Source organism: Canis lupus, chromosome 10 (assembly GCF_011100685.1).
Source record: "Canis lupus familiaris isolate Mischka breed German Shepherd chromosome 10, alternate assembly UU_Cfam_GSD_1.0, whole genome shotgun sequence".
NCBI classification, from domain to species: domain Eukaryota; kingdom Metazoa; phylum Chordata; class Mammalia; order Carnivora; family Canidae; genus Canis; species Canis lupus.
Window position 1 is genome coordinate 66,215,309 of NC_049231.1, and position 13,551 is coordinate 66,228,859.

The following is a 13,551-nucleotide window of genomic DNA, read 5'->3' on the forward strand; positions in this document are numbered from 1 at the left end:
TCATTGCTGTGCTCTGTTGGGTTCATTTTCAGAAGCCAAGTGTGATATCTCTTGAGGTTTCGGAGGGCTGGGGCCTGTGTTCTCCTGAAAGCAGAGCCTGACAGGAATGCTTCTGTGTGAGCGGTCTATTTGAGAGTGAAACAGGGAAGGAGGAAGAACCAATAAAACAACGTGTTACTGAATTGGCCACCTTCTGAGCAGCTTTATGAAATGCATCTGAGGAACAGTGGGAGGTGAGGAAGAGGAAATGGGGAAGCATTTATGCTTCTGCTCTCAGCCCCTGGTACGCACAGCCCCACCCACACCAATACCCCTACCTACACTTGCCTGATCTGTGGCAGAGTGTGGGGAAAGCCATGATATGATCCCCACATGGGCTCACTGGCTACACAAGTGTCATTTCAACAACTGCTGGTGGTAGTTGGGCTTCAGACTGTTGCTGAGTAAATGGCAAAACTCCCTGGAAACTCCTGGAACCTGGATCCAGCCTTTGACTTCCAATAGCCATGGCTGTGAAACTCTGGTTGCCCCATGTGAGCTGGCAAGAATGGTGCCTGTAGGATTTCTATTTGGAAGAGGCCTGCGGGCAGCTACTGGTTGAGGCTTGGTGGTAGGTCTTGAAGCTGTGTTTGCATAGCAGACATTGCTTTTACTTAGTATGCTAATTTGAGGGTAGTTGGATGATAGTGGGGGCTCTTAGGTCTGGACACAGCCACCAAGGGTGAGGTTCTTTTGAGCCAGTTCTACCCACAGTAGCCCAGAGTCTTCAAGGCTTTCCATGCCTGATCTCTAGCAAATTGTGCAGAGTGCGTGGCTGGGCTCTTTCCATTTCTCATCCTGTGTGCCAATCTGGCCTGCCCACTCCCTCACTGGGGAGAAGTTGAAGGTGAGTAAAGAAGCAATACTCTCCCAGAACAGGAGCTGTAAATGAGGTCTAGGTTGCCAAGCCTTCAGGGAAATATCTTCAATCCCCAAAGTCTGACTCCTGGACTCCAGGCAGTGTGATCCAAGCACAACAGTGAGGGCTGGCGGTTACACAGTGTCCTCTGGTGCCAAGTTTTTGGAGCAGGAGCCATGGCAGTCACACTTACTCAATCAGCCTTGAGACCTGAAGGAAAGGTGACCTCTTTAAGTATGTGATTTGTATTCCTTTATGCGTGTCTTAGCTTGAAAAGCAGTTGCGAATGACCATGTATCTATAATCCTCAGCAGTTGTCTCTTAAACCTTGGTTTTGCCCCTGGTAAACATTACCTTTTCCCCCCCAATTTGCTTTGACTTGGAGGAGGGGGCAGGGCAGAATGATGGAGCAAATTGTCTGGAATCCCCTTGCATTGTGGCTTGGCTAGCGTGTCTTTGCCATGCCGTTCACCATCCCTGATGGCTCTAGTCTTAAGATTTATCTTTTCAACTACTTCTGCCTTATTTTTGTCTCCTCCACCCCCAGATTATAAACTCCTTGAATTTGCTTTATTTATTTTTGATTTAATAACGTTTCGTTTTCCAAAGCATACAGCTGGTAGGACCTGTGTATGCATCATCTTCATCAGCAGCTGGGGCAGCTCCCCCCTTGGTGTTTCTGGGGTAAATGATTTGAGCTCTGTGCCTTGAAGCCAGTTCAATAAATCCTTTACCAAGGAGCTCCTCAAGGGCTGCCCTGGCCAGGGAACCCCGAATCTTTAGTCTCTCAGAGGCAGCAGCTGGGCTTATAAGCTTAGAGTTGGGAACTTCCTTACGGAGTTTGTCATATGTCACTTTGTCAAACAAGACCAGGTCATTGAGCTTGTCCCGAACTTTGCCTTTGGACCATTTCTTTTTGGCCTTGCCCCCAGATTTGTTCACTGGGTCTTTGTCTTTTTTGGGCGACTTTCCAGGATCTTTTTTCTTGATGTCCCTGCAGCATAGTGAAGCTCAGAGAGCAGCTGCTCTCATTGCAGGCTCACTAAGATGTTGGATCAAAAAAACCTCCTTGAATTTACATTACATTTCTCTGTAGCCTGCACAGGGCCTAGTCCAGTGTCTTGGACACAGTAGGAATCAACAAATGCTTCTTGAATCAATAAATGAATAGAAAAAAAAACTCATTAAAATTTGGGAAACGACACTCTAATGGCCTCTGTCTCTACTGGGTCTTAAATATGTTCAAGAAATTAAGTGGTCTTGAGCCCTATCCCCAGCATCCAAATAATGAGTACTTTGTACCAATTCTTGTCAGGTTTGCTTGCTAGCATCTTTGTTTCTTCCACAAACATTTACTGAAGACCATTCCCAATGGCAATCATCAATGGTATAGGCTACAGAGAGAGGCTGCCTTGGTTCAAATCTCAGCTCCTTCTTCTAGATTGCATAACTTTGGACAAGCGACTTAAGCTCTCTGAGCTTCATTTTCCTAATTTGTAAAATGGGAATAATGATAGTGCTGGACTCTATTGAGATGAGGTAATACATATAAAACATTTGGCAGGGACCAAATGAGTGCTCAGAAGAGTGAGATTTGGTGCCTCTCTGTGGGGAACTCGTTACCCAACAGAGAAATGCATGCTAATGCAACCGTGTGTCCTGAGTGTCCCGAAGCCAGCCTGGAAACATTGATTTGAGTGCAAGTAGTTTGTTTGGGATGAGATGCCAGGAAGCCCAGGGAGGGAAGTAGGGAAGGGAGATAACCCACGATACTCTAATAAACAGACTACATTGTGGGCAACCAGGGCCCAGTCCTGCTGGGACCTCTGGGAGACCTCAGAAAGCAAAAGTCAGAGTTATGCCCCCTCCTCCCAAGTGCAAGAAATCTGGGGCATTTTTCACCATCTCCTGTTATTCATTGCTTGAGGGTTGCTCCCAAAGGCTGACCTTTCCTGCACTTCCACACAAAACTCTCATGCCAGGAGTGAAAAGTGCCTACAGAAGACAGCCTGGGGACAGGGTCAGAGTCTCCACTGGACGTGTGGGGACATGGTGAGGTATGGACCATGAAAACACTTGCTATGAGTTGCTCCTGTCATCCGTACAAACCAGTGGAGAAACAATAGTCACCCTGTAAGTTGTCTAAGGGGAGGATTTAGCTGTGGAGCAAATGCCTCTGAAGAGAACCCTGTGGGCTTCTCACACCCAAGGGATGGATTGGGATGGGTGGCTCTCAAATTCCAGCCTGTGCCCTGTGCTTGCAGGGCTGAAGATCAGCTCTGAAAAGGCAGAGACTGCCGCCCAAGGTCTTGGTGAGAAAGGCTCCTGGCTGTCTCACCAGGAGTCTGCAGCCCGGCTGTACTAGCAGTACAGGGCAGGGGCAGGACCGAGCAAGCTCCCAGGTTCAAAGAGCCCAGTGCTGCTTCAGGTACCTCCTCCCACTTTTTATTCATTTATTATTATTTTTTAAAGATCCCATCCACTTATTCATGATAGAGACAGAGAGAGAGACACACACACACAGGCAGAAGGAGAGGCAGGCTCCATGCAGGGAGCTCCACGTAGGACTCGATCCCGGGTCTCCAGGATCACGCCCCAGGCCAAAGGTGGCGCTAAGCCGCTGAGCCACCCAGGCTGCCCTCCTCCCACTTTTTAAACCTGAGATAGCAGAGGAAAAGGGGACAAATGTACCAAAAGTACAGCAAATTCAGGGAAAAGGTGTTGCAGTTTTGCCTTTATATATTCATTACATTCTATCTTTTCCCTGCCACAACGGTCTCCGGAACTTATGGTCAGAAAAAAACGGGCTTGTGAGCAGCACTGGAAGGAATTCAAGTATTCCTTATTCCACGGGCAGTTTTAGAGGGTCCCTTGGGAGCTTGCAGCAAGGCTGGCTCATAGGCATAGCCAGACTAGGAGGTACAAGATGGTGACTTGGAGATACTTGCAGGGCACATTCCATATCCCCATACTTTAGCTCTCTTGGTCCATTTAAAGTGATGATAGTAATTTGATGCCTACAGTTTTGGTATATATATATACATATATACACACACACACACACACACATACACATATACACATGTATTTTTTTCTTTATTTTTATTTTTATTTATGATAGAGAGAGAGAGATCTTTTTTCTTTTAAGATTTTATTTGTTCATGAGAGACACAGAGAGAGAGGCACGCAGGCAGAGGGAGAAGAGGGCTCCCTGCAGGGAGCCTGAAGTGGGACTTGGTCCCAGGACCCCAGGATCACGACCTGAGCCAAAGGCAGATACTCAACCACTGAGTCATCCAGGTGCTCCTGATTTTTTTTATATTCATCGTTGTCTCTATGAGAGCATGAATTGGGGTGAGTAGGATGCCCCCCAAAATTCGTGTCCATCTGAAACCACAGAATTTGACCATATTTGGAATTAGGGTCCTTGCAGATGTAATTAGTCAAGATGAGGTCATATGGAATTAGGGTAAGCCCTAAATCCAGTGTGACTGGTGTCCCATAAGAAGAAGGAAATTTGGACATAGAGACCAGATGTGCAGGGAAGAAGGCCATGGGTAGAGAGAGGCAGAGATTGCAAAGGTATAGCTGTAAGCCAAGGAACACCAAGGATTACTGGCAACCATGAGACGTGGGGAAGAGGCAACAATGGAATCTCTCCTAGAACCATCAGAGGGAGCACAGCCCTGTTGAAACCTTGATTTCTGACTGGTAGCCTCCAGAACTGTGAGACAATACATTTCTGTTGTTTCAAGCCACCCAGTTTGTGTCACTTGTTATGGCAGCCCTAGGAAACCGAAGTAGACTATAGACTATAAGCTCCCCGAGGGCAGGGATAAGTCTTACTCACCTGGGCCTTCCTGCAGTGTTTACTTCAAAGCATGTCGGTTGACTCAAGATGTTAAATGGAGCTTCTTGAAGAGTGTACATTAGCAGAAGGTGTGGTCTGGCTGTCGTCACAGCTGTAGAAATTAGTGGGATCAGATGGGGAGAGTTGGACCCAGGGGCTTGGGATGCTGGGTAGTTGCCTCTTGGGAGGGCTGGACAGTGCTAGGGAAAGGAAACAGCGAAGAAGGAGTTGAAAGGGAGCCAAGATTTCTTTCATCTGCTTCCCAGTTTGGGCTAGAGCTGGCCTGGTTTCAGGGCGCTCAAATCTAATTGTGTGCATTCAGAAAGTCTCAGACACTCTTTCTGGGAGTGGGGAAAATCCTCAGGAATCTAAGGTCCTGACCGTGGATTCCTCCAGCTGGACTCCGGAGGACTGGGTATCACCAGGGGTGGGGAAGGGGGATTGTGGTTTGGAGTTGAAGTCAACTTTCGCAAATAGCCCATTGTTCTCTTTCATCCTTCTGTGAAAGAGGATCAGAAGTTCACTGTATGGCTCTAAGGAAGTTCCTGGCAGCTCTGTTTATAATAGCAAGATTTTGGAAATGACCCAAATATCTGACAATGGATGATTGGTTACATAAAGTATGGTTTAGCCAGACACTGGAATTCTATTCAGCCATTAAAACTGATGTCATGGGTGACTTTTTATTGACATGATGAGAGGATATCATATATAGAAAACACATACATATATACTATTTTACACATATGTGTATGATATATGTATGCAGCATAGGAGAAGACTCATGAGAAGGAGGGAAGACCAAGGTTTTAACAGGAGCTTCCTCTTGCTGGTAAGATTGTGGATGATTTTCTCCTCAACAATGGGCACATATTTGTAATATAAAATTAGAGTTGTTTTTCTTTTTAAAGAATGTTCCTACAGTGTTCTATAGGTTCAGCAATGACTTTCCTCTTTCCTTCTCTCTTTTTTTTTTTTTTTAAGATTTTATTTATTTATGAGAGACATAGAGAGAGAAGCAGAGACATAGACAGAGGGAGAAGCAGGCTCCATGCAGGGAGCCCGAAGTGGGACTTGATCCCAGGATCCAGGGATCACGCCCTGAGCTGAAGGCAAACACTCAACCACTGAGCCACCCAGGTATCCCTCCTTCCTTCTTCTTTATCAGAACTTACTTTTCTGCCTTTTTTTTTGGCACAGGTTTGTTTTTTTTTTTCTCTCTCAGAGAGTCAACAGAGAGCCATGATAGCAGCACAGAGAAAAGCTCATTATCAGGGGAGATGGGCAGTCTTGCTGCAGCTTCTGGCATCCAGATCACTGTGATGGTCCTTCCACTTTGTGCAGGAGAGCATAGGCTTCCCTGACTTCAACTCCCAGACCATTCTATGTTGTGTCAGTGCCTCATTCCCTCTGTTAAATCTTGTCTTTCTTGATATCCCAAACCTCACATCATGTCTCTAAATACAATATTGATTTTAAAAAGTTATAGCATTCTACTCCAGTTCAACTCAGCTAGCATTTATTTTACTGCTGACTTTGTGCTAGACTTGATCACCAAGAAAAGGGTCTACCCTTGAGCAGGGACTGTGGCATCTATTAGGTGCCAGACACTTTGTTGAGGACTTTACATACATTCTCTCAATTTAATTGATTTAGTAGTAAGCACTAGTATTTTTGCGGTACAGATAAAAAAATTAAGGTTTGGCAAGTGCTTGGTAATTGTTTAAATAGGAAGACAGGAATTTAAATCCGGTTCTGACTGTACTACTACTAGTACTACTACTACTACTTTACTCTAACTATTACTATTATGGTTACTATGACTACTACTACTGCTACTGCTGCTGCTGCTACTACTACTTTACTCCACCACTATTTACTCTAACTACTGCTACTACTACTTTATTCTTACTACTGCTGCTATTACAACAGCTATGACCGTTACTGCCACTGTTACCTCCACTACCACCATCACCATCACCTCTACTCTTCTCTAGAGGTGCCATTCCTCCTCCTTGTCTAGATTATTTAGAGCCCAAAGTAGTTTCCATTATGTAGTTGTTCAACTTGTATAACAAGTTAACAACTTGTTACAGTTTACTTAACAATTTCCCATTTTGAACAACTAGGTACTTTGAAGTATTTCCACTATTATAACAAGACACTGTTATTGTATATACAGACCTTGTGCTGACCTTTAAAAAAGGCCTTACATATTCATATACATTATGTGTGTGTGAGAAAAAAGACTGGAAGAAAATATAATAAACATTTGACAACAACTGCATATAGGGAGTGGGATTGCGCATGGGAAGCTGAGGGGAAATCACTTTCACTCTGAAAGATATAGACTTTTAGAGCAGTTTTAGGTTAACAGCAAAACTGCAGGGAAGGTACAAGGATTTCCCATATATCCCCAGCCCCACCCCTCTCCAGCCTCCTTTACTATCAATATCCCCCACCAGAGTGTTACATTTGCTACAGTGAACCCACATCGGAAGGATATCTTGGTTGCTTGTAAGTTTTGGCAAGGACATTTTGGTTTGCTTCCAAGTTTTGAATAAAGTTGCTATAAACATCCATGTGCAGGTTTTTGTGTGGACATGTTTTCAGCTCATTTGGGTAAATACCAAGAAGCACAATTGCTGGGTTGTATGGTAAGAGTATAGTTTTGTAGGAAGCTGCCAAACTGTCTTCCAAAGTGGCTGTACCATTTTGCATTCTCATCAGCAACAAATGAGTTTCCATTTTCATTCCATTCCATGCTCCAGATCCCTGCCAGTACTTGGTGCTGTTAGCATTTTAGATCTGACCATTCTAATAGGTGTATAGTGGTATTTCCTTATTGTTTTAATTTGCAATTCCCCAGTGACTTATGATGTTGAACATCTTTTTATATGCTTATTTTCCATCTTATCTTCTTTGGTGAGTTGTCTGTTCAGGTCTTTTGCCCATTTTTAAATCGAGTTGTTCATATTATTGTTGAGTTGTAAGAGTTCTTTGTGTGTTTTGGACAACAGTTCTATATTAGGTATGGCTTTCACAAAAATTTTCTTCCAGTCTGTGGTTGTCTTCTAATTTTCTTGAGCATTTTCACTTTTTACTTTACACATTTAATTTTTTTTTTTTTGAGAGACTATGCCTGCATATATGTGCACAAGTTGGGGGTGGGGTGAGGGGTGAGAGGGAGAGACATAGGGAGAGGGAGAGAGAGAGAGAATCTCAAGAAGGCTCCATGCCCAGTGCAGAGTCCAATGTGGGGCTCAATCTCACCACCCTGAGATCATGACCTGAACCGGAATTAAGAGTAAGACATTTAACCAACTGAGCCACACAGGCACCCCTACACACTTCATTTTGGTTGATTTTCTTTCCCAAAGGGTGTGCAGTGTTTTCCATGATAAAACAAAAATTTTTTAAAACATTGCTTTCCAATGCATTCAGAAGCATACAAATAACCTAGGATTTATCAATAACATAATGGCTTTTAGAAGAATTTCTGGGCAAAATAAAACATTTCTCCTAACCAGAGAGCTAACATTCTGCCCTGACCCTGTAAGGAAAGAGTACTAAGCATGTTCAGTATCTCCCACTGGAGGTAATGAGCTTTATCCCAGCTTGTGTGTGGTTATGACTGTATCATGTATTTCAGAGTTTAATGATTATATTGTGCATTTATATGTCTGATAGGGGCTTGGATAAACAGTAGAGTCTCTGCCTCCCTGAAAAGAAATCCTAATGAATTGGATTTCTTTTAGCTAAAGGAAGATGGATGGAACCAGCAGCATCAACTAAAGAAAGCAGAGAAAGGTTTAGAAAGAGAGCATACTGGAGGCAGAAAAAGACATTTGGCAGAGGATAGACTTTTTTTTAGCTTATGAGCTTGTATGGCCCTTTGTAGGAGGAAGCTCCATATTTATGGTCAAAGGTCTTAGGTCCCAGACCATTCCTACTATAAAATGCCTGTGGGACTTAAAGTGATAAGCTTTTTGAGCCAGTTTCCTTATTTTGGAAAATTCAGATGATAACAATAGTAATTATCGTACAGGGTTGTTATGGGAATGAAATGATGCTTCAGTTTCAAGGTGCTTTGTAAAGAATGAGGTGCTTGTTCTAATGTGTGATCCAAGTATTCCTTTGGTATTTAGACAGACTGTTCGAATGTCTACTGTGTGCTAAGCCCTGGGCATGCAAGAGGCATTAATGCCTGGTGTTTACCTTCAGGAACCTGTCAGGCAACACGAAAGGTCAGATATGCGAAAGAACCATCCCAATACTGTTGCCCTGGAACTCATGCCATATAACTTGCTCCTTAAAAATATAGGGTCACCTGTGTTGTTCATTAATGCTCTTCTCATCTTCCAGTGTAGACTGCAGGCTCTCTGAGGATCGGACCATGGCTTTTACTTCCACAGCAATTTATATAGTGTTGAGTGAATAATATCTATTACCACATATGAGAGGACTCTCCCCAGACTAGGCTTTATGTTAAGACCTTTGAGATATATATTTAGATACATCTAATGTATCTTTAAAACAACTTAAGAGGTAAGTAATACTACAATTTCAACTTTACAATGAGGAAATGGAGGCAAGAACAGATAAATAACTTGCACGAGGCTTCTCAGCTGTTGAGTGGTCGAGTCAGAACTCTTCTGGTTAAGAGACTCATGAGATCACGACCTGAGCCAAAACCTAGAGTTGGATGCTTAACTGACTGAGCCACCCAGGCTTACCTCATGCTTCCTCTTAAACTCCACATGAAGTAATTTCTCTACTTTAGGCCCTGAGATGAGTTTAGTAACTAGTCAACAATTTCCAGAGTTCCTTGCAAATGAATAGGGGCTGTGAAGTCTAGTAACTTAAGGTTCAAATTCTGACTCTACCACCCAACAGCTGAGATCCTCTCCCTCAGCCCCCTTCCCCTGCTCTCTCTCAAATAAATAAATAAATCTTAAAAAAAAAAAAAAAAAGAGGAAGCAAGAAGTGAAGTGTAAGGGAGTTGAGAGAGGTGAGAGGGAGCCTTTGGGCTTTTGTCATGTCTCTGGGGAAACATTCCTGTAGTTGGAGACCACACGCATATTCCTGGTCCTGCTTTGTGAGAATGGAGAATGTTTTCTAGCTCCCATTAAGCAGCTGCCTATTAAAAACCTAGTGGGTTCCCCACACGAGGACAGGGCAGTCAGGATGAGGACCCAGTGTCCTCATAGGGTAACATGCAGAGTCGAGTCCAGGAGCTGAGTGGATTGGGGTGGGGATCATCTGGGATGCTGCTTACACAGAGACCAAGTGATAAAGAGGAGATGAAAGTAAAAGCTGGGAAGGGGCGACACTAGGAGGAATAGTGAGGCAAATTAGTAGACAAATGGAGCCATGCATGGAAAAGTTTGGGTCTTCATGGTTCTTATTCTTTTAAATGAATGTCATCAGCTCAATCAGAATCCAGGAGACAGCTCCTGGAGGGGGACTGTCAGCAGCAGGGAGAAAAGCTACCACTGTTGGGCCTGAAGTAGCAGGGGGACAAGAGCGGATACTGGAGTCCCCTAAGAGCTTTAGCTGTAGGGATGCGCATCCCCTGGACAGGAGCTGTGGCCTCAGTAGAGGAACACATGCCAACCTGCAGCTTGGCAGGAAGTGAACGAGGGGGATAACACTCTTAACTTCTCTCTCTGAGATTCTCGGATTTCCTGCCACTCACAGAGGCTTCACCCAACCAGATGCCAGAGAGCAAGAGAGCTGGCTCATGCTATTTATGGTGATCAGCAATCTGAACACAGGGCAGAGGAAGATGGATCTGGAGGGGCAACAGGAGAACATCCTGTGCATTTATTCACAGAAGTGCTTAGCAGCTACTCTAAAAGCAACCAAGAGGCTATCAGTAGGGAAGTACCTGAATAAACTGTGATATGTCCACACTAGGAAACACTATACAGCTGTTGCAAAAGTAGAATGGATCAATAAGTATTGATATGGATGGATCACTGAGATATATTGAGTGGCGAAGCAAATTGCAAGAAGATGCTAAGTAGGATGGCATGTTTATCACACACGTGTGTCGCTACCGTAAGTCTATTAAATACCCCAAGTCTACTGTCTACTTCAGTGTGTTGTGTGTGTATATATGTAAAGTCTGGAATGATAAAAGTGGTTTGCACTGGGGAGGTGGGAGGAGGTTCAAACAAGGGAGACAAAGAGGACCTCCGTAGTGATAGACCCTGTGGGTTCCATTTCCTACCCCCACCCAATTCTTCATGCGAATGATTCAAATTTTGTTCAGGTGTCAAAGGGCAGCATTTGCTCAGGGAAGAAAGGTCCAGACTTCGAACGTGGTCTAAGCCAAGTCTGTCACACCGCTTCTCTTTGCCTGTGATTTGCCTACAGGCAGGTATGGGACTCAGTCTGCTGGGGACTCAGAGGAAGTATTTGTTTGCTCTGACAACAGAGTATAGTGGACGGAGAGGTCTGCCTCTCTCCTTCCTGTTTGTCTTGGGTGATAGCGCTTGAAAATGTGATGCTTGGAGCTATGACAACCATCTTATGACCACGAGAGAAAGGCCAGGAGAACTGTAGAGACAGCAGTCCAGCATCCTGACATCTTCTTGCTGTTCCGCGGCAGACAGGATTCGACTTCAAGCTTCTCGTTGCTGGAGATATTAAAACGCCTTTCTTGCTTAAACCACGGTTAGCCAAGCATTCTGTTCCAACCAAATACGTCCAAACTAACACAGCAGCTCAATCTGAAAGAGATTAGGTAGTTTCTCAGGAGAATTTATCCCTGTGCTACTTGTGTTCAACTTTGTTGGGGGGGGGGGCGGGGGGGGGGTGTAAAGCTACCTCAGGCACTTATGCTTCATCTCCGGAAATGACCCGGCTCACCTTCTGCTGGCTACCTGAGGCTCTCTCTGCCTTTCAGGATCCTCGTTGGCTTCTGACTCCACACTATGTGCTGAGCTGCCTCGATTGATGACTCCGGTGGACAAGACTTGGGGACCACATCCCCTCACCCCTCCTGGGGCTGCTCTATCGCCTCCCCACCTCAGGCTGGGGGATCCACTACCTGGGGCTGCACTTCCCACAGCCGTCCCCACAGGGGTTGGGAGTGCCCCCGAGTAACAAAAGAGGTCTGGGGAGACTGGAGAGATGCTGAGTCCAAGAGGCCAAGAGGTTCAGGCCTAAAGCAAAGGGGACCAAGGTGGAAGACCACCGTGCAGGCCGAAGGCTGTTCACAGGCCCTTGTGATAGGCTGAGGGAGAGCAGCTGAGGTTTTAGTTGGGAGCCCAGGGTGGGGTGCCGAGGAGGGAACTGAGTGTGAGTTGCCCCTTCCCTTCACGATGGATGATGCAGGGCAAGCTTTCTTCATTCTTCAGGGCAAGGGCACAGAGATCTCTGGGACGCTGTTTCCAAGGGCATCTCAAGGAGCTCCCTCTCATAAGGGTTTCCTTTGTGGCACTGGGCAGCCAGTCCCACGTGAACAGAACATTTCGTGGCAGCAGGGCCCGGCCGGGGTGGGGAGACGAAAACGGCGCTTCTGTCGTTTCTTCACCCCTTGAGGTGGTAGGTACTGGTTTCCTCCACCCCTGTCTGCTCTTTCTTTCCAATCCTACAGAGGGCTTCAGGCGCACGTTTGCAGGGCATATACCTGCAGGTGCAGGCTCAGAAGGGGAAAGGAGAGGATAAGGAAGAGCCAACTTCTGCCTCAGATGCCAGCCGCCTTATTAGGCACGCTTCCCTCTTTCTGTTTTTTGGAAAGGCTGAAAATAAGCCCTTTTGTAATACAGACGTGTAAATCACACTTCCCTGACGACTTAACAAGCCGCAGCTGCTTAGCAAGCCTCCTTGGGTCGTTGGGTCCGCAGGCACTTCCTAATCCAGAACGTTCCGACGACGTTTCCAGGCAGTTTACCTCGCTGCTTGCAAGCTAGTCGAGGGGCTCCGGAGGAGACCCAGCGCGCCCTGGGCCGGAACTCACCACCAGCGTCTCCACCGCAAGCTCAAGACTTCGGGAAGCCGTTGCTCCGCTCCCTTCCTCGGGTCAGGCCGCCGCATCCCTGACAGCCTCACCTGGAACGGACCGCGGCGACCCGTCCTCCCACAGGCCCCACAAGGGACCTGTCCGCTTCACACGGGCCGGGCCGGTTAGTGGAGCAGCCCGGGGCGTGACCCGAACTCAGGACTCCCAGTCCACGTGCTTCCCACGAAGTCCTACTTTATTAATTTCTTCTTTTAAAAAAAATTAAAAAAAAAAAAGACTGACAGAGAGCGAGAGAGCGCGCGCCAAGCAGACCCTTTTAGACCGACCCTGCCCTGACCCGACCCCGACCGCGCCCCCAGCTGAAGGAAGCTGCCAACACACCGAGCCCCCCAGGCGCCCCTGCTAATTTCTTAGATTTTTTTTCTTTTTTTTTTTTACCTCTTCCCTTTAAGTTCTTATTTTGGAAAATTTCAAACATACCCAAAGTAGAGAGCCGGGCGCAGCAGCCCCCGCACCCCTCCGCCGCGGGGGCTCTGGAAGCTTCCGTCACCCCCGTCAGCTGCTGCGGACCGGCCGCCCCTCCTCAGGAGTCACCAGAAGGTCACAGCAGGAGCTTCACGCTGCCTCACGCGCCTGCGTCGTGCACATCACGTCACGTCGCGTCACGTCGCGTCCCTCACGTCACTCACGTCGCCCCATCACGTGGTAACTTTGTCCTCTCAGAGCGTCGCGGGCAGAAGGGCGTGTTCCGGAGTCAGGTATTTGGAGAGACAGAGACGTTTGCGTGACTTTGATTACAGCGTGTTCTGTTCTCTTTTATTACTAGTTTTT

General features: G+C 46.2%; 1 protein-coding gene and 1 long non-coding RNA gene across 2 annotated transcripts; both read right to left on the reverse strand.

The window, feature by feature from the left end:
* Window positions 1–396: 396 nt before the first annotated feature.
* LOC100685244 (40S ribosomal protein S25-like) lies at window positions 397–2,538 on the reverse strand. Its single transcript, XM_038551590.1, has 3 exons — window positions 2,522–2,538; window positions 1,513–1,892; window positions 397–623 (listed from the first exon to the last, which is right to left on the reverse strand). The coding sequence occupies exons 1-3, from the start codon at window positions 2,536–2,538 to the stop codon at window positions 397–399; spliced, it is 624 nt and encodes a 207-aa protein (XP_038407518.1).
* A 1,559-nt stretch (window positions 2,539–4,097) lies between these two features.
* LOC111097790 lies at window positions 4,098–13,349 on the reverse strand. Its single transcript, XR_005366184.1, has 3 exons — window positions 13,201–13,349; window positions 4,749–4,948; window positions 4,098–4,285 (listed from the first exon to the last, which is right to left on the reverse strand). It is a non-coding gene; the product is annotated as an uncharacterized LOC111097790 (long non-coding RNA).
* Window positions 13,350–13,551: the final 202 nt, after the last annotated feature.

What these genes read in the sequence shown, in the direction of transcription:
- LOC100685244 (XM_038551590.1), bottom strand. An exon ending in ATACACAGGTCCTACCAGCT is followed by an intron (nt 624 to 1,512) that starts GTATGCTTTGGA and finishes ATGCAAACACAG; the next exon opens with CTTCAAGACCTACCACCAAG.